Below are 19,722 nucleotides of genomic sequence, written 5' to 3'. Positions count from 1 at the left end.
TCACATAAAACAAAGGAACCTGTGGCTGTTGAATTTGAGAGTCGGACGACCAGCGACATCAGAACGGCTCTTAAAATCCCGTGAGTGACGCGTACCCGTGAAAAATACATCACCTGCTTCTAAATCGCCCTTTAAAAAAAGTTTTTTTTCCTCTGTACTTGCATATAATACAGCCCCCCGATTTGCTGTTTTTTTTTTTTTTTTATCATAATGAATAATATTCCAAATGTGCCTGTAAAGGTCTGTCCACATCTTATTAAAAATCACGTTTTTGAAAATATTGTATGCTTTTTTGTATTTTTTTTTGTATCAATGTATTACATTTTTGTAATTTTTGCAAGATTTTTTTTGTTTTTGTTTTTGTACTTTTAATTACAGCATGTGAAGCATATTGAGCTACGTTGTTAATGAAATAAATCAGCGATTATCCATCCAGCCATTTTCCGATCCGCTTGATCCTCACAAGGGTCGGGGGGGGGGGTGCTGGAGCCTATCCCAGCCCTTTTCGGGCTGTAGGCGGGGGACACCCTGAACCGGTTGTCAGCCAATCGCAGGGCACACAGAAACCAACAACCATGCACGCTCACAACAAGGGACAATTTGGAGTGTTCAATCAGCCTGTCATGCATGTTTTTGGAATGTGGGAGGAAACCGGAGCACCCAGAGAAAACCCACGCAGGCCCGGTGTGTGAGAACATGCAAACTCCACACAGGGAGACCGGAGCCGGGATCGAACCCACGACCTCTGCACTGTGAGATTGATGCGCCTAACCGCTGGTCCACTGGGCCGCCCTCAATCAGTGATTGTTCATTTCTTTATTTACCCCACACCCCCATGTCAGGTTTGTCCAAATATTACGGGTCCAAAACGGGAGCATTCTGTCGCAACGTTTTTTGGCAATCATTCATGTGAGATTGTTCACACATTGGACGTCAACTCAGAGCAGAGAGTGGAATGAAAACATTTATTTTTATTTATTTATTTTTGGGGTTGTAAAAATGATTCGGTTTTTATTCACTGCAGTGTTATGAAGAGAAACCGCAACTCGCTTGCCTGACTGGAAATAGTTCATTTGCAACCATGCAATTAAAAAAAAAAAAAAAAGAAGCTCGGCATATAAAACAAATGCACTGGTGGCAGATGTCATTTTTAGTGCATGACACGGGCCGCTTAAAAATGGACGGCGGGCCATTGTTTGGACACCGCTGCCCGAGATACTGCCTAAACGTCGAAACGATGTGAACATTTTTCGTTTATTAAACCACCTGGACACTCCCCCCACCGCCTCCCCCCTGCACACACTCCGTTTGGAATATTGCAGAAAGAGTCTAGAAGTGTGTGTCAAGCTCTACATTGACGATCGTAGCCTTTTATGAATGACACATAATCGCATTGTCTTGAAAAATAGTCGACTTGATTAATAACAGCAATGTCGTTCATGAATTCATCTTGCCCGTTGCACCCCGGGACGTGAAATCTTATATTCCATGTCATTCAATATAAGATGTCATCTCGCTGCGCAAATCCAAATCCTTTGTGTTGGGCTCGCGTGGTACACGGGGAGCGTTGGTGGCGGCGGCGGCGGCGGTGGCGCCGCGGCTTCGGGTAATCATCTTGGATGCTTCATTATGCAGCGGAACTGGATGCTCGCGGATGACAAGTACACTTTGCAAGTAGCACCTCTTTGATTGCCTTAAGTGGGCACATTGTTCAGAAGCCATTATCAATAACAGAGGAATCACACTCCATAAGCCCCCCCCCCCCCCCAGGCCCCTTCCCCATTGCAATTTTGCTATTGACGAAATGTGGCTCGAGTGTCAATGAACAATTTTGACCAAATCCATCGCTGAGACTCTCGGTTGGCGGAGCGCCGCTTGCCACGGGCGCAATTCCGCCTCATCTGTGGGAGAATATTGGAAACCATTAGGGAAAAAAAAAGGCAATAATTATTGAAATGTAGTTATCCCGGTGACAACCTGTATTGAGATAAACACTCCAAACCTATCAAGAGAGCCGAGAACATAATATTTACATCGACGGCGATGCGCGACATTTAGACTTGGACCAAAACCGGTGCGAGCCTTTACTTCGAGTGGATGATGGCAGAAGTGTTGCAATCTGGAGGCTTTGGAAGCCAACGACACTGAGCGGGTCGCTCAAAGATCAAAGAGGACATTGCTGGAAAACAAATGCGCCAAGTTTCCAACAGACTTTATTTGAAGATGTGGATGGAGTATGTAACAAGCCGTTACCCGAATCAAATTGTGTCGCATTTTGTGCAAAGCTCTTTGGGGCATTCCTCACTCAATTAACTTAAACATGTTCATGATTGTGTGAAATGTTCCATATTTATTTGGTTTTTATATTTTCCACACTATAAGGTGCACCTAAAAGCATTCAATTGTCTCCGCCGACAGCGCGCCTTGTAATCCGATGCGCCTTATCGATGGATCAATATGATTTAAATTCTGATTTCTTGGACGTAGAGTTTTAAATGTTCTGTAAAGCTTTTTGTTCCAGCTGCAAGCGATTGTGAAAGCGCCATATAAGTAAAGCTATATTGTATTGTATTGTATTGTATTCCTTCAGCAATAGCTCCATCTAGTGGATGCACAATGCAACCGCAGCCACTATTGTAGCTTCTATTCTGTGTGCCTGATAATGCGGTGCACCCCATGTAGGAAAACGGTTTTAAAATGGGCCGTTTATTGAAGGTGCGCCTTATAGTGTGGAAAATACGGTAGATGTAGCTATGGCTCATATCAGTAAATTGCGTTGCAGTTTATGGCTATTGTATTTGTTCAACTTGATGCAAATACGTACTTTTGCTTCAATCTCTGCAAAAATAAGTTGGCTGTTGTTTTTTTTTTTTTTATCAAAGCGATTTTCGTCAACCACCTTTGCTCCCATATTCTTTTGTGATATTACGAGAGGTGCAATGATTAATCGACAACTGATCAATACTTTTGATAATCGGTTAATCACGTCGATACCTTGTTTGATTGAAAATTGTCCCAAGGTAAATATTCAATTTCTGTTGTCCTCCATGAAAGCGGACTGTCCCCCCCCCAAAACACTGTTTTTACTTTTTAAAGCCATGCTCATGATTTTCTTTGACATATTACGAACCTTCGTGTCATTTTTAGAGCGTGTCCTGATTTTGAATAAACGGATAGAAAATAAAACATGTTTTTGTTTTAAATCAGATTCATCAGCAGACTAATCACAAATAATCATTGTTATTTGCAGACAAACGGTCTTGTACGTCTTTGAACGTTTGTCCTCCCCAGTCGCTGGTGGCTAAATTTGTCTGCCAGGGTTTTTTTTTTTTTGCCTTGGGTTTTTCCTCCCCCCCTTCATCATTAGCTTGGATGGTTGACAAGCATGTAAGGCATAGCATGGATCTCTTTGACTAAAACCTTGTAAATTAACACAATTAGCGCAGCGTAATCCCGCTAATTAGCTCCTGGTGTGGTGGGTGGGCCAATGATGGAGATGGAGTCAGACGGCGAAAGGAATCATCCGTTATTCTTCGCAGAACAATAACGGCCGCTTGGCGCGCACCTGCAGCCGCCGTTGCCCGGCGCTTCTTAAATCACGTGAAAAAGGACGCGCCGCAAACACGGCAACCGCTAACGGCCGAGGCGCGGTAATCGCGCGCAGGGGAGAAAACGTCTACTCGGACGCATCCGGCCCGTTTTGAGCAGCTGTCTATTAAACATTCTTTGAGGGTATAAATCGTCGGCTAATCCCCTCCCCACCCACCCACCCAAACAAAATCAAATATTACCACATGCATGAAAACATTTATTTGCGCCTTGACGTCGGGGTTTAACTTGATCCTTGATGTCATTCACATCTCAAGGCTGAATAGGCCGGGAGACGCTCGCAGTCAAGCATGTGTATTTTTTTCTTTTCTTACCCCCCCTCCCCTCTTCTCCACCCCCCCCCCCCCTCACCCTCCCTCGCTCTGGATGGGAAGCAGTGGGCAGACTTGATGTGGATGTAATTCCTGCTGGGCTGAGGGGTTTGTGTGATGAAAGCAACGGAGCGCTGCCAAGGAAGATTGCTTTGCTGCGCTCCTCCAAGCAGATTTGAAACTGTCTCCGAATGCTTCAGATGAGAGTTGGATTATGGACTGACCCGCCGCGTCCGTCTGTGTCATTGCGCCTCGCGTTCGGGTGGATTACAGCGCAGCGCTGTGTCTCTCACACCACCCTCATCAATGCGTGTTGTCTTTCCGTCGCGTCGTTTGTGGCCCGTGTGGGACACGAGCGCAACGCCAAGCCGCTAGTATTTAACCCTTTGCCGCAACTTCAATGGGCCAGTTAAACCCTACGTTAAGTTATATGTCCAAGTCGTGTAAAAGGTAAAAATAGTCCATCGTTGTTTTCAGATTCAGTTCATGGCTCATCCTTGCGAGTGTCATACCTGTCAACTTATACGTTTTCCCCGTATTATATACGTTTTTTTAAAATCATGTACGGCGTATTATAACTTTAAAAAAAATTGAACGGATCTCACAAAGACCATTTTGGCTCAAATCCAGATCGTCTCACCTGTCGGTAGTCAACGACAACGCCGTCGTCGATGGCTAATATTATCACGGCAAAAGTAATCCTCAATGGGATATTTTTTTTTCATCGCTGCGTACGGTAGGATTGATAAAGCATAATGTGCGTTTTTGTTGCTTTGTAAGAGGAATCGTAATCATTTATAAGGCTATTAGCTGAGGTTGACGGGTACGGAATGTTGACGTCTGTTTCCTTTATGCGTACCACCCAGGTCTAAAGATGCAGTGGACCCCAGAGCACACACAATGGGCCGAACAACACTTTGACATCTCCTCCACCACCCGCTCTCCAGCGCACAAAGTCGAAGCCTACCGGGGACACTTGCAACGAACGTACCAGTACGCCTGGGCCAACGACGATATCTCCGCGCTCACCGCCTCCAACCTGCTCAAGAAGTACGCCGAGAAGTACTCGGGGATCCTCGAAGGGCCGAACGAAAGAGCGCTCCTGTGTTCCTACTCGGAGGGCGGCGCCGGACTCCTGAACGGACGCAAGTCGGAGAATGAGCCTTGGCAGGAGGGGATTTACCCGATGAACTGTGCTCCAGATGTTATATCTGTGAGCAAAGCCGGGATGACAGCTGCCCTACCCCCTACAGATGCGTCAGCCAGCATCGGCAGCTCCCCGGGGGTGGCGAGCAGCTTGTCGGAGCCCAGCTATTCCAGCAGTAACTGCGGGAGCCACGCGGCCACGACTCTCCACTCGAGCCTTCCCTCTCAGGAATACAGCGCCGGCTACAACGGCTCCTACCTGCATTCCAGCTACAGCGGCCAGAGCACCCCGGCCCTCCCTTCGCCGCATCCGTCTCCTTTGCACAGCGCCGGGCTCCTGCAGCCCCCGCCGCCACCTCCTCCCCCCACCTTAGTGCCGAGCTACAACGGCGCGTCCCCGAACCTCCCCAACTACAATTATCCGCCAACAGGGTATCACCCGCAAACGGCCGTGGGCCCGGGATATAGCCCGGGGGGAGCGCCGCCGCCTTCTGCTTATCTGCCGTCCGGGATCGCGGCGCCCACTCCCATCCCCCCCTCCACTCTGCCCGGCTACACCTACCAGTCCCACAATCATACGCCGATTGCCCCGGCGCCCTTGAACGGGAGCACATCCAACTCGTTAAAACGAAAGGCTTTCTACATGAGCGGACACGGCGAAGTGGACTCGAGCTATGCCGACTTCAACTACAACCAGCAGCGCTCTTCTCAGAGTCCCATGTACAGACTGGCGGACAGCAGCGTTTCAGACTCCAACCGGGGCAACGGCTTTGACAGAAACGCCGAGGCCTCCTCGTTGGCGTTCAAGACAACCAAACAGGCGATCTCCTCCGATCAGCAACGGAAGTTCGGCATCCACTCCGGCGGGACTCTGACCCCGCCGTCCTTCGGATCGTCCAAAAGCTCCGCGGACGATCTCCGAGCCGGCGAGACCTACGGCAAGTTCGGCTCCCCGATTTTGAGCGAGCAAAGCGAAGAGCACAGACAGCACCTGCCTCATTCCCTCACAGGTCCCGATGTGGGTCCGCCTACCTCGTCCGTCCTCGCCGCGGAGGAACAACTGAAGAACGGCGACCCCAACCTGGTGGACATGGTGACGGCGGAGATCCTTCAGCAGTGCCCTCCGGTGGATTGGAGCGACATCGCCGGGCTGGAGATGGCCAAAGCGGCCATCAAGGAGGAGATCCTCTGGCCCATTTTGAGGCCCGACATGTTCAGCGGACTTCACGCCTTACCTCGCAACCTTCTTTTGTTTGGACCTCAGGGAACGGGCAGAACGCTGATGGCCCGCTGCATGGCCAGCCAGCTGGGGGCCGCCTTCTTGCGACTGAGCAGCTCCGCGCTGGTCACCAAGTGGCTGGTGGAGGGAGACAAAATCATCCAGGCCTCGTTCCTGGTGGCCCGCTCTCGCCAACCGGCGCTAGTGTTCATCAGCGAGGTGGACCTCCTCCTGTCGGCCCAGCTCAGCGAGGACAGTCCGGTGAGCCGGCTGAAGGCCGAGCTCCTCATGCAGCTCGATGGTATTTTGTCCTCTGCCGACGACCACGTTCTGGTGGTCTGCTCCACCAGTAAACCTGAAGAGATCCCGGAGTCCCTACGGAGGTACTTTACCAAACGCCTGCTCATCCCCTTACCCGACGGGACGGCGCGGCACCAGATAATCAACCAAGTGCTCTCCCCGCACAACTACTGTCTCAGTGACAAAGAGATGTCATTACTGGTTCAGAGGACAGAAGGTTTTTCCGGACTGGATGTGGTTCAGCTTTGTCAAGAGGCGGCGGTGGGCGCGCTGCACGGCGTTCCCGCTTCCGACCTGTCGGGTCTCCACCCGAGACAAATGAGAGCGGTTTCTTTTCAAGACTTTGACAACGTCTTTTGTAAATTCCAGCCCAGCATATCGCAAAAAGAACTCGACACGTACGCCGAATGGAATAAAATGTTTGGTTGCAGTCAATGAGATCGATGAGACGCTTCCGCCGTGATTTCCGAAAAAGGGTTCGGGCGGTCACGTAATCGCACGAGGGGGTTGGAGGGGGGGGGGCTGGAAGAATCACAAAGGCGGACACGCTTGACGTGGTCATGGAGGGCTTTAGATGAAAACACGGACCAATGCCGCGATTCGAGAAATCGGCACATGGCAGGAGTTACGTGCTCACCAAAAGACTTGTAAAGGAATATCCGCCGACCCTCCTTCTTGTTTTTGTATATACACACACACACACACACACACACACACACACATTATATATATGACTATACCGTACTGCTGATTTTGAGATTTAGTTGCTATCAAGTGCCTGAGGTGGTGCTGTTTTAAGTTTTCTTTTTTGCCTCACAACCTTCATTGGTGACATGTGCTAATAGTGCGTTTCAAAAAAACAAAACAAAAAAAAAATAACCTTGAAAATGAGACAACCCCCCCCCCCCCTATTTTCTCTTTCCCCTTAGAACAGCTGTTTGTTGTGTGCTCTTTGTGAACAGTTGTTTTAAGCTAAATTCTATTTTACGGGCAGAAGCTTTCAGCTCAATTTTCTGGCATATTTTCTAGGTGTAAATCATTTAGTGATGGGTTGGGAGGGGTGACAAAAAAAGAAAATTACCGAAACCATTGACATAGTCATACTCTGCATACTCATGTTGGTCCGGTAAGATTCTAGCAAGGCGATTAAAAAAAAATTATTATTTTTTGCTCCTCCGATTGTAGATACGACTTAAAGGGTGAATCTGATTTCACAACGTGGCTTCACTTGAACGAATAAATTACGATGTAATTGTTGTTAGTTGTAATTCACAGTGTTTGACGGCATGTAAAATTAGACCATCCAATCTTTTTTCATTTTATTTATTTTTTTACTTTCAACACTCAGGAAAGTGATGATAGCATCGTCATCAAGTACAGTTAAGCGCGATATTCTTCATACCCTTTTTCTTCTTTTTGGCTGTAAAAGTTGGATATTCTCTGTCTTTTACGCACTTGTTTTTTTTCTCTTTTATTTTTTCCGATATTTTCGCTTTTTGAGTTATTCGATTCATCGTCTCAGCCCTCGACGTAAACGATCTTTACGGGCAAAGAAGAACACACAAAAAAAAAACAACCTCTCAACATCAAAATCAAGTTGATTAAAATGTAGAGCCTGAGCGAAACAGATTTTTTTAGTGGGACCGATGGTGATTACGATAGTTAGCAGGAAGTGAGTCCGGTAACCGATTAATTATCCAATTAGCTTTAAAAATATCGAATGGTGAAACCAATTTTTTTGGGGGCCCTTTTAATGCTTACAACAATGATGAATTACAGTGAGAACAATTGCCAGTTTTAAAATACTCCGTCCTTTTGTTTCACTTTACAACAGAGAAAAAAAAAAGTCCGATTTTTGACGACTTTGCGGGCTGTTAGAATGTCATTGTCTTATATTACAATGCAATGAAAAAAATAAAACAATCCGATTTTTTTTTTTTGCCAGCGATTTTTAAATAGCTAATAATCGGTTGCTCTCGAAGCCTCAATTTTTCGCGACGTGAACAGGATCCTTGAGAATGTACGTGTGAGAGATCTCGTTCTCTTCAACGTCTGATGAGAGGATCGCCGTTTTCATCAATCAGTCTTGTACGACTTTCTCGTCTCATTTCCGGCTAAAAGATAGCCTCTCCCAAAAATACGAATTCACTTCACGGTAACGTTTTCCAAGGGTATGAATCATTTGGGGGGCTTAATTGTATGTTTTCGACGCCGCACGCCCCCAAAAAAAGACTTTGATTTGAAATTGTATCAAACAACGCGACACGGCTACTATACCTCAGCAAAGGTTTCTCCAATGAATGTATATATTTTTGATCTATTTGCGAGACAAATAGTAATCCGATTTTTTTGGGGGGGGGGTGTTTCCTTGAAATGAAACATCGTATTTATGATTAGAGATTTGCCTTTGAACAAGAACGGAAGCGTTATTTATCTTGAATGGTTGCCCGTGGCTAATTCCGAAATGATTTTCAAGGCGCTATCGCACCGAAAATCCTACCCGGTGATTCTGCTCTTTTGAGTCGCCCCATTTGGAGGCTCAGCTGTACATCTCGCGTCGAGCACCGTGTAGAATTTGAAAAAAAAAAAGGTGCAGACAAACATCTTGGGGTTGAGCGAGGGGGGAAAAAAAAATTGCCCGGAGCCATTTCATTCCATCCTGCTGCTGTTTTATCATTAATGAAAACGAAGGATTATGTATCCGCTCGGTTGCTTTTCTACCTCCGTTTGTTCGTTATCGTCTCAAATACAAAGGTAAGACGGCAGCACATTTTTTTAAAGGAACGCTATCTTTATTTTTTTCCTATTTTTTGGGGGGGGGTGTCTGTGCAGAATACAACGGATAGAAAAAGTCTACACGGGGCAGTTCAAATGCCAGGTTTTTGTGACGCTTTTGGTGTGTTTCTAACATTCGATGGGGGGGGGGGGGGGGGTGAAAATCAAGGACTGAGATAATGTGGTTGCACAAGTGTGCACACCCTTTGACCAACCACATTCTTGTTAGATGGAAGTCAACACACACTCGCCATCAATTCACGTGGCCTCTGCTTCAACACAAATGAATTTCAGTTGTTCGAGTAGACTTTTCCTGCCTTTTTGGGGAGGCATGGGCTGATTACCTTTTGATGATTTACCGTAGTTTTTAAAACGGATAAGGAGGGCGGTCATCGGTATTGAGCTCTTTTCGTTTTTTTTTTTTTTGGAAGTTGACGGCTATGCAGAGCACAAAATGATTCCTAGCTTGCGGAGTTGAGTAGTTTTCTTTTCTCCTCTTTCTCTGCACAAAAAGGAAGAGGAGGAGGGAGGGAGCAAGACAAGATACTTTGAAAACAGATGCCTTTCTGTTCTGATTGTCCCCCCCCCCCCCCCCCCCCCCAAAAAAAAAATGTGCCAGCAGGTACTAGTTAGCCCGAAGGACAACATAAGTAACCTACAAGTCTCTTTGAAAAAAAAATCACCAATTATGGTCACTGAAGAATTAAAGCAGAATGTTTTTATTTATTTATCTATCTAACGTGATCATGATACACGTTTCTTCTGTACTAAATATTCTGTTTTGTGTTTAAAAATACATTTGATTGATTATCCGACCAGATCACATTTTGTGCTCAGTTGCACACACATTATTTCAGTTGTTCATTTTTGGTGCCCTTTCAAAAACGTGGGTCGTATCTGTGAAAGGTGTAAAAAAAATTTAGAAATTATTTGTCTTTTTTTTTTTTTAATCACAAACCTGACATTTCAACATGGGTGTTTTTTTTTTCTCTCCCCCGCTTTACAATTTAATAACTCACCAAAAACTCCAAAAGGGGAATACCACCGATAATGCTTGCTCCAATATACACTCATCCCGATATCACACATTGTCGATCTATTTCCACTTTAAAAACAGCTTTGTTACTTTGAAAGGAAAAAAAAAAAGGCGAATGTTTATGGAAGACGTGCTGCGACACTGTCTGGGTCTATAACTGTAACATCCATGAGTTGAGTGGGACTCCTTTGACTTGAGGGCAAGTGGCAAGATGTGACAAAGTGTTATTTTTAGACGTTTATTTATACCTGTTTGTTGTCATTAATCGCTACATAATCCAAACAAGGTTCCGGGCGGGTAAAAGAAAACGCGCGTCTGACAAGTGAGTTTGGCACATTTGAATGTATGATGTCCTCTGGCCTGAAACGGCACCAAACGCTAGCACAGTGATTGGAAAAGAAAAAAAAAAAAAGGCACTGAAGTAGATCGCACTGTTGTTCTGTTGCACTAAACTTGTTTTCAAAGAGGTCCTGTTGTGTTTTATTTTTTTTCTTACTATTTACGGAAAGCAGCGATTTAGCTCCACTTCCATGCCGCGGCATTTACTCCACTCGTGAGATTCAATACAAGAGCTCCGTTTTGATGGAGGTTGTCGGAAAAATATTTAAAAGCGCGTTGAGTGAAATGGCGTTCAACCCAAGGATTGCTTTTTACGGGATTTGTATTGGATCTCGCGGCGTGTGTGGCGAGATCGCCACAAACTGTTGCAAGCGGCAAAGCTAGCGATAGCATTTGTAGTTTTATTGCGCATTGGGTGATGAAAGACGCGTTGTGAAAGGCACAAAATAGTCCGGAAGGTGTTTGCATCTCGATGCCTTCTTTGATCAAGTTGGCAAATCATGGGCGTGTTTTTTGGGGGGTTGTTTTTTTTTTGGGGGGGGGGTGTCCTTCCACCTGAGTAAAATGTGTCTTTCTTCATGACTCATTTTAAAAAGAAGCCACACTCTTTCCAAAGTTGATTGGCTTCCTAATCTTCCTAACCGCTTGATCCTCACTAGGGTCGCGGGGGGTGCTGGAGCCTATCCCACCTGTCTCTGGGCAGCAGGCGGGGGACACCCTGAATCGGTTGCCAGCCAATCGCAGGGCACACAGAGACGAACAACCATTCGCACTCACACTCACACCTAGGGACAATTTAGAGTGTTCAATCAGCCTGCCACGCATGTTTTTGGAATGTGGGAGGAAACCGGAGCACCCGGAGAAAACCCACGCAGGCCCGGGGAGAACATGCAAACTCCACACAGGGAGGCCGGAGCTGGAATCGAACCCGGTACCTCTGCACTGTGAATTGATTGGCTTCCATCATATCAAAATAGATACCTACATAACATTTTCGTAAACGGTTGAAAAAAAATTGTGATGAGAATTTTTGTGTATTTTACCACGAATACTACCGCGACATAACTACTACTAAAGCACTGGTCAGCAGCTAATTTTAATCAGAATTGCCTTTATGCGTCCCAAAGCATATTTTTGACGCTGATTTTCAGGATTTTGAGATATTTTTTCTTCTTCTTCGATTTGGCCAATAAAAGCTTGTGCAATAGGCATTACAGTCATTTATAGCTATGACGGTTCAGAAAAAAAAATCAAAATCCACCTGTTGCCGAACCCAACCCTCAATTCACAAGTAATAGCGTTACTGTATTGTATTATTATGAAAACCGGATGTGCAAGGGGAAGGGGGGGGGGGGGGGGGGACGAGGGCAGATTTGGCAAAAAATTGATCGAGAAAAATCTCTGACCACACAAAAAAAAAGATTTTTTTTTTTTTAATCAGCGTGATTAAAGCTGCATTGTAAAGAAAAAGTACATTGTTACATTTCGATTGAAATTTCCCACTCGTAAGATTTTGACGCTTTTTGTTCTATTGAAGACACGATTCACATCGGATGTTTGTGCTGAAGCTCGAATTCTTCTTTGTCGTAAAAAAATAATCGAAAAAAAATTCCAACGTGATAAGTATTTGCACTTTTCTTGAGTGAGGCCAAAGTAAAACCGTTTTGTTTTTTTGGGGGGGGCTCTGCGAAAGCTGAACCCATTCATGCACCAATAATGATAACCTGTAACCTGATCACATGATAAGACGCTGTCCCCGAAAGGGTTAAAACAGCTCGAGATATTTTGAAATGGACACTTTTATGATCCTTACACTCTCATCTGGCATCGTTTCATTTCATGTGAAGGTACGGGAAAATATTTGCTTGAATTTACCGTACCTTCAGTCCAATCTTGGCAAATCTGAACCAACCTGTATTCTTGCCCGGCAGTTTTCACATACATGAGTTTGAAGATTTGATTTGAAAAGAAGCCCTAAGTGCCATTCGAAAGCACAGCTCCCCCATGTGTTCCCGAGACAAAAAAAAAGCTTCAAGAACGTACAGAGAGTCGTATGCTAAAAAGACGTGTAAAAAAATCACACACAAAAAAAGAGATTTAAAAAAAAAATAGGGCAACTATTTCTCAAGTACGCCACAAGGCTAAGGAGTCGCGTTTGTGTGGCTTTAATTGTTATCGCTTCTCAAACGGGGAACATTCAGATCCGTTGCACATTTATTCAAATTTCTCACCCGCTGTCAATGCTCGATTTATAATTTGTCATTCATTATTAAGGGTGACGCGCCGAGGGCCCGTGGTCACCGCCGATACTTGAGCAGAATCTTTGATAAGCACATCAATCCTCACCGCTTGCTCTTTTTGTTTGCTTTTCTTTCTTTCTTCTTTTTCTTCGCTCACTTCATTTTTTTTTTTTTGTTGCCTTTTCCGTGCGTTACGGTGATGTACTTGCAGCCGGTTAATCTTTCTTTACCTGCATTTCTACCTCATATCGCTACATGTTGTAGATGTAGTATGTATGTCTTTTTTTGTTTTTTTTCATGAGTATTGTCAGGAATTTGTTGGGGGGGGGGGGATGTGCCCTTAAAACTGAACAGTCTACCTCGTAAAGACTGTTTTTTTTTTTTGTTACACTGACGACTGCAAATCATAGAGGGGCAAAAAGTTGATGGAGTAAAGAAAGCAAAATCGGATTCATGCCCCACTAAAAATGTGTTGGAGTGAAAGATGCATATCCCCCCCTCCCTCCCCCCGCCGGGAAAAAAAAAATACAATTCAATGTGAGCTCTTGTCATGTCAGTGTATATCGGTGTGCCAATTTACGTATTTTCCAAGTGTACATGGAGGGGGGACACATTTGGACTTTTCTTCTCCATGTACGGTCCAGTGAACTTGCACATAGCTGTACCTATTTGCTTACGGCCGACAGTACATCGAAAGCACCACATACATGTTTATACGTGTGTATGTATTACCATAGTACAGTGATTTTAAATGTATTATAATTTTATCGGGGCTTTTGAAATACTAAATAAAAATGTCTCATTTTTTTTCCTGAACATCTGATGCTTTTTTTTTTTTTAAACCAAGGCGCTCAAGGAGTCAAATTTGCATTGCATTTGCATTCTGAGGCTTTTTTTTTTTTAATGCACGAGATTGGTGCATTGTATTATGATTAGGGCACGGCCAATATGGATTTTGGGGGGGTAGATGCCTGTTAAATTGTTTGACAGAATAAAACTTTAACTGATTAATCGGCCGATTAATTAATAAAAAATGTGGTAGTTTTTGGTAACTTTTTTTTACAGGCAAAACATTTAACTGTTTTACTCTACTGTCCTTTAGTATTTAATCCTAAAAGGGATGAAAAAAAAGGATTTTTGGGGGGGGGGGTGCTGGAACGGATTAATGACATTTCCGTTCATTTCAAAGGGTACTGAGTGTTTTGAGTTAGGGCCTGTCAAAGCAAACTTCAACTCGCATCTCAAGGCACTTCCGTTTTTGTGTGAACAAATACATAATGTAACATTGTAAATCTAAAAAAGAAAAAGAAAAAAAATCCCATTTTTGCCATATAAAGCTGGATTATATTTGCAGCAAATACAGGAGACTAATTGCAGTTTTACACTTTTAACCGCCCTAACCACAGCGCCTATAAATGTTGTTTAAAGCCACTTAAAAGATTTCCCAATTATGCTTTTATGACTTTATCCTTTGAATGAAAAACACAGTGTCAGTACGGTCCGCAGGAGGCGAGTCAATAATGATATTTCAGTCCAAGACATAAAAACGTGCAGCTCTTTAAATGTTATGTCATGTTAATTAAGACATCATAATGAGTTGAGGTTTTTTGTTCTCGGTGTGTGTGTGCGTGTGTGTTAACTGATCTCATGCACCACACTACAGGCTGGCATTTACTGAACAAAGAAGCAAGTATCTGGGTAAATACAATATTTTAGGCAAGCTACCCTTGAAAAAAAATACATATTTTATAAAAATCACATTCAATGAAAGTGAGCCAGGATGTATGGCAAATGTGTCCTGTTGAACAAAATGATGTCATATGGTATCAGAAAAAGAAAAAAAAAGGTGCTACGCCTCTCACCCGGCTGCTCTGTGCTCCATTTCCATAATAAAACGAGAAGAATAAAGACGTTCACCTGTGGCATTTGAAAGGTAAGTACACCATTGTTTTCAATCTTGTTTTGCAATGCAGCCGTTAGCTAGTTATGCTAATCTCGAATGGCGATTTAGAATGTTAGCTTGATCGCAAATGATCGCTCAGATATCGGTGAGCTAGCGAGGGGCACAAATTACCGATTTTGGGTGATAGCAATCTGGTAGCGATACTTTAGGCAAATACATCTAACAGTTGTGGTAAAAAAAAAATCGTTTACGCTCACCTGTTGTCTACTATCCTCAAGCAAATGCGCTAGGCAGAAAACCCCCCTCAGCTTTGGCTCCGTCCCAGCGCTGTTTCTTGCATTTGTGTTACTTTAGCATAGCATTTTTAAGATGCTAACCTATACTGTTGAATCTGGCTATCGGGGCTTGTGTTATTGATATTGTTTTCAGACTGACATCTTTGCGAATGACTCTCATTTGTATTTTATTATTATTATTGTTTTTTTTTTTTTTTTTTTTTTAGCAATACCGGCATGTCTGGGCATCCAGAAAGGACACATGCTCCTCGGAAAGGTGAGTGTCCCCCTTAAAAAAAAAAACGAGCTATTGGAATCGTGAGCGATAAGAGAAAAGTAAAGTTGAGTCGAACAAATTACGCCGGAGTTATTAGTGGCTATTTTGTAAATATCAAAGATCCGTACCGGCACGGCGCTCTATGCTTCATTTGCATTCTGATGAAACTGGAGTGGTTGCGCGTGAACTCGGAGGTTATCTGGCAAGCTGCAGCGCCGAGCGGCCAAATCAGACGGCTTCGCACAACCGCATGGCTCAAGAGGATGAGCCACAGACCTCTCTCAAATCACTTCCTTCGTAACAATTAAAATATGCAAAGTGATAATTTTCCTTAAGTAGCCTTAAATGTGCAATCTATTTAAATGCGAGTGGGGGGAAATTGTCCAAAGCTCGCAGCCTCGCGTGTGAATGACGGGGTTGGCGGGGGCATAAATTATGCAAATAGCAGAAAAGGACTTTTAAAGCCTAATTCCCCCCCCCCCCCCCACCCCTGTCCCTCCCCCCTCCATAATAAGCATACTGTTTCATTTAATGTTTTTCCTCTTATTAAAAGTGACAGTTCTTTTGCTCCGTCTGATGGCTATATCTGACACAGGCCGCACTAGTGACTGCTTCGCTAAATGCTAAAGCATTTTTTTTTCCCACCCACCGCCGCCGCTTTTAGATGACGGTTACATTCACAAAGTAATTATGCGCCGGAGAATCCAGAAATAAGGTTTAATTACACAGTAATCTCTTCTGATGGACACTAGGAAGTGCGAGCGCTGCCAGGCTGCAATCCATCAATGACAAACCTCTGGCCACTTTTAATTTCTCCTCATTTGCATCATAACCTCGGCACCAAGTTGCACAAATGCTGTTAAATGTTAATAGGACCTGTCTCTCCGCTCAGAATGGAGGCTTAAGCCATTCTGCCTTTTTTTTTTCTTCTTCCCCTCACTCCCTCTATCGCCGCCGTTCACTCCCCGGCTCTCGCGCTCGCACACACGCGTACACGCTATCTCTCAAGTCCATATCTCCCCTCCCCTTCTCACATTCTCACGAGTCTTCACATAAATTGGCCCTCTTCAGAAGAAAAAGCAGCGCACGGGAAGACGGCGCATGGTCGCTTCCGTGCTAATTGGGAGCAACATGTAAAGTTTTATCTCTCGAGTGCTAACAAACCGTACGGACAAGCGTAAATTCCGGCTTGCGTTAGCGTCGAGGGTAAAAACGCAAGGCGGCGCGTTGGCGAGGGGGGAGAGAAGTCGATGAGACCATCGAATGATGTTTAGGGACAAATTGAGACTTGTTATTGAGGCCATTGACGCACCGCGGTGCCTCTTCGGGTATTTAAAAGGTTGATTAGATCCGGGAAATCTCATTATCTGCCGTTTCTCCTTCATATATTCCACGGGTGACCCCGTAATATACATCACTGGGTTGTCCTAATGCACTGTTCAACCTGTTCTCAGGAGAATTGAGGAGAGAATCGGACGGAAATGTTCATGTTCTGCGTGGCCCCGCTCGCCTAAACACGGCATTCCGAGTCATATTGCCTTTGTGGAATATGAACTCTCAAGAAAAATTGACTTGTTTTTGTCCATCTCGTGGGGGTGGGGGGCGGCTATTCGTAAGGGCGGCAATGCAAGATGGCGACCCTCTGGCTTCTGACTGGATTCCAAATGAGGGAGGAGAAAATGAACTCACAGGCTGATCTGTCTTGTGAATTTCATACTGGGGCTCTGTTAGTGTGTGCGCTCTCCACATGCCTGGACGTGCTTCCTGCTGGTCTAGGCAGACAATGTTCTATTGGGAAGTGTATGGGTGGCGGGGTGGGTGGGGGTGGGGGGGGTGTCTCCTCCCATATTTTATTCATTCTAATAATATAGAAGAGACGGAACCTTTTCTTCCTCATTAAACTTAGCGTTACATCCTCATAAATGTCTGTTTAAAACAATTGTATGCCTTTCTTGATCGGCTGGTGTGTATTTTGTTCGTCATATGTTTGGTTTTTGTGGCGTCTTAATCCACCACCTTAGAACGCTACTTTGAAACAATAACCCAAGTTCAAAACCCACATTTAAAACCCTCCTTTGAAATTCTAATTTGAAACCCCAAGTTTAAAATCCTACTTTGAACCATCACCCTAGTATAAAACACTAACTTGAAGCCCTACCCCAAGTTCGAGTTTGAAACCCTAACCCTAGTTTAAAACCCTAATTTCATAAGAGCTTTGGGGGTCTGTTTGAAATTTTTTTTTTGGGGGGGTATTACTGTCGGGCAGGACAGAAAAAGGAAGGTCGAACAATCCAATTTTGTACTTGAATTGTACTTTACTTGACATTCTGTCCTATTTTGACCCTTTTGGGGGGGGGGGGGGGGGGGGGCTTGCACTCAAATACTCCAAACCGAAACTAATCAATGTGAAAGTAAACCAAAAGCATTTTCGAACACATCAACTCCGAACAATGATTTGAATTTAACAAAACAGAAGTCGAAACGGACGCTAATGAAAAATCGCAAACTTTGATCACACGATTTGAGCCAATTCAGAATGTGAAATTGTCTGTCTTTGTGTGAAATAGAAGGCCCGCCGTCTTTTTTCTTCAGTCGAGGTGCAAGCAGCCAGACATCAAAGTCTACATTTTCAGATTGATGTGCGCTAAGTGGATCCAATAAACCGAAATGATGGACCCATGTCTTTTAGATTCGTGTGATGTATTTTTGTGCCCCCACACTCCCTTTCTTTCTTTTTTTTTTTTGAACCACAATAATTTTGGGTTGCGCGTCCTAACAAGACCTTGGAAATGCAGCGGTACTAATGTGTGTGATCACCGTCAATCGCAACCCTCCTCGGCACATTTTCACAAAATAGTGTGAAGGCAGCCATTTGTGCATGCGCGCTTCTCAAAAACAACATGATGATATGTCTTACACAGCGCCCCCTGTTCAGATATCAAAAGAGGTGAGCCGAGCAGGCAAAACTTGTACTGGAGTAAGAGTACTGTTACTTTAGAACAATAACCACCCAGTAAAAAGGGGTCCTCCAAAATTTATACTAATTAAGTAATTAGTGAAAAAAATACTGAAGTGCAGATTAACTGGTGAGTAACTTCTGATTTATTTAATCAGTGCCAAAACATGCAACAGACAAAAATATAAAGTGGGAATGTGCAAGTTCACATTTTGTCCATCACTATTATATGAGCCTTTTTAATAACATAAACTAAGGCAAATTCCCCGCAAGAAATGACCTGAAATAATTTCTTCTAAATCGATTTCTTTATTGTTCTAGAAGTTTTGATGCAATATATGTTTTACTATCAACATGATAGTAAAACATGTTGCATCAAAAATACTCACTTGATTGATAGCATCAAGTGAGTATTTTTACTCAAGATATAGTCAAGTGAAACATATTCTTCACAAGGATTTACGTGCCCCCACCAGTCCAAAAACAACATTCTGATCAATATTGAGTTTGTAGAATATAAATTAAGCTGAAAAGCCCAAGTGTTTTTATCTCAAAGGGCGGCCATTTTGTTACTCGGAGTCGCCTGAAGATGACATCACGCCCCCCAACCGTCACGGCTCATTTGTTTTCCAGCGTCATGTGATGCACTGTGATGTCATTTTCAGTCGACAACAAGTGGCAAGATGGCCGCCCCCTGAGGTGGATGAACACAGGTGGATTTTTTATGCTTAATTCATATTCCACAAGCGCAATATTAATCAGAATACCGTGTTTAAGCCAGCGGGGGTGCAATATGTTATTGGAAAGCTTGCATTGATCAATGAAAAAAGTTACTTATGTAAATGTAACAGAGTAAATGTGCCGCCCACCTCTGTTTGTTCCCTTTTTTTGGTCTTTTTTTCCTCTCTATTAATTGCCTTCGGGTCACTTATCTTCCCTTTAATCAGCGTATTAATTACCCTCTGCAATTAATGGTTAGCATCAAAAGTTGCATAATTGTTTGATACCAGTTATTTCATCAGTACATTAATTATGAAATATCTAATTAATGGTCATATTTGAAGTGCAAACGCAGGCCACTGAAAATTTAGAGGTTTTGACTGAGTGACCTGTAGGAGGGGATTAAATTAATTAGTTAAAGTTGGGGGGGGGGGGGTGAGAAAAAAAATAGCATCTGTGAGAGAGGAAAGAGCTGACTGGTCAGATGCGTCTCCTCTCGCCGCCGCCCCCTGGCAGGGAACAAGAGGAGCTAATGGGGAGCAAAGATAGACGAGCACATGCTCCTTGGCCGCTCGCCGCCCAGTCAAGGCAATCATGGGGAAACACGGAACGTCAC

General features: G+C 44.1%; 1 protein-coding gene across 2 annotated transcripts in view; it reads left to right on the top strand.

The window, feature by feature from the left end:
• fign (fidgetin) overlaps nucleotides 1-9,515 on the top strand; it is a 69,961-nt gene extending 60,446 nt beyond the window's left edge. For both annotated transcript variants that reach the window (XM_052082785.1, XM_052082786.1), the window contains one exon: nucleotides 4,787-9,515. In XM_052082785.1, coding sequence (XP_051938745.1) covers nucleotides 4,787-7,023 — 2,237 coding nt within the window. In that variant the 3' untranslated portion in view covers nucleotides 7,024-9,515. The remainder of the gene's footprint in view (nucleotides 1-4,786) is intronic.
• The last annotated feature ends 10,207 nt before the right edge of the window (nucleotides 9,516-19,722 follow it).

This window comes from Hippocampus zosterae, chromosome 12 (assembly GCF_025434085.1).
Source record: "Hippocampus zosterae strain Florida chromosome 12, ASM2543408v3, whole genome shotgun sequence".
NCBI lineage: Eukaryota > Metazoa > Chordata > Actinopteri > Syngnathiformes > Syngnathidae > Hippocampus > Hippocampus zosterae.
The sequence above is the reverse complement of the archived record's forward strand: the minus strand, read 5'-3'. Positions and strand labels throughout refer to the sequence as shown.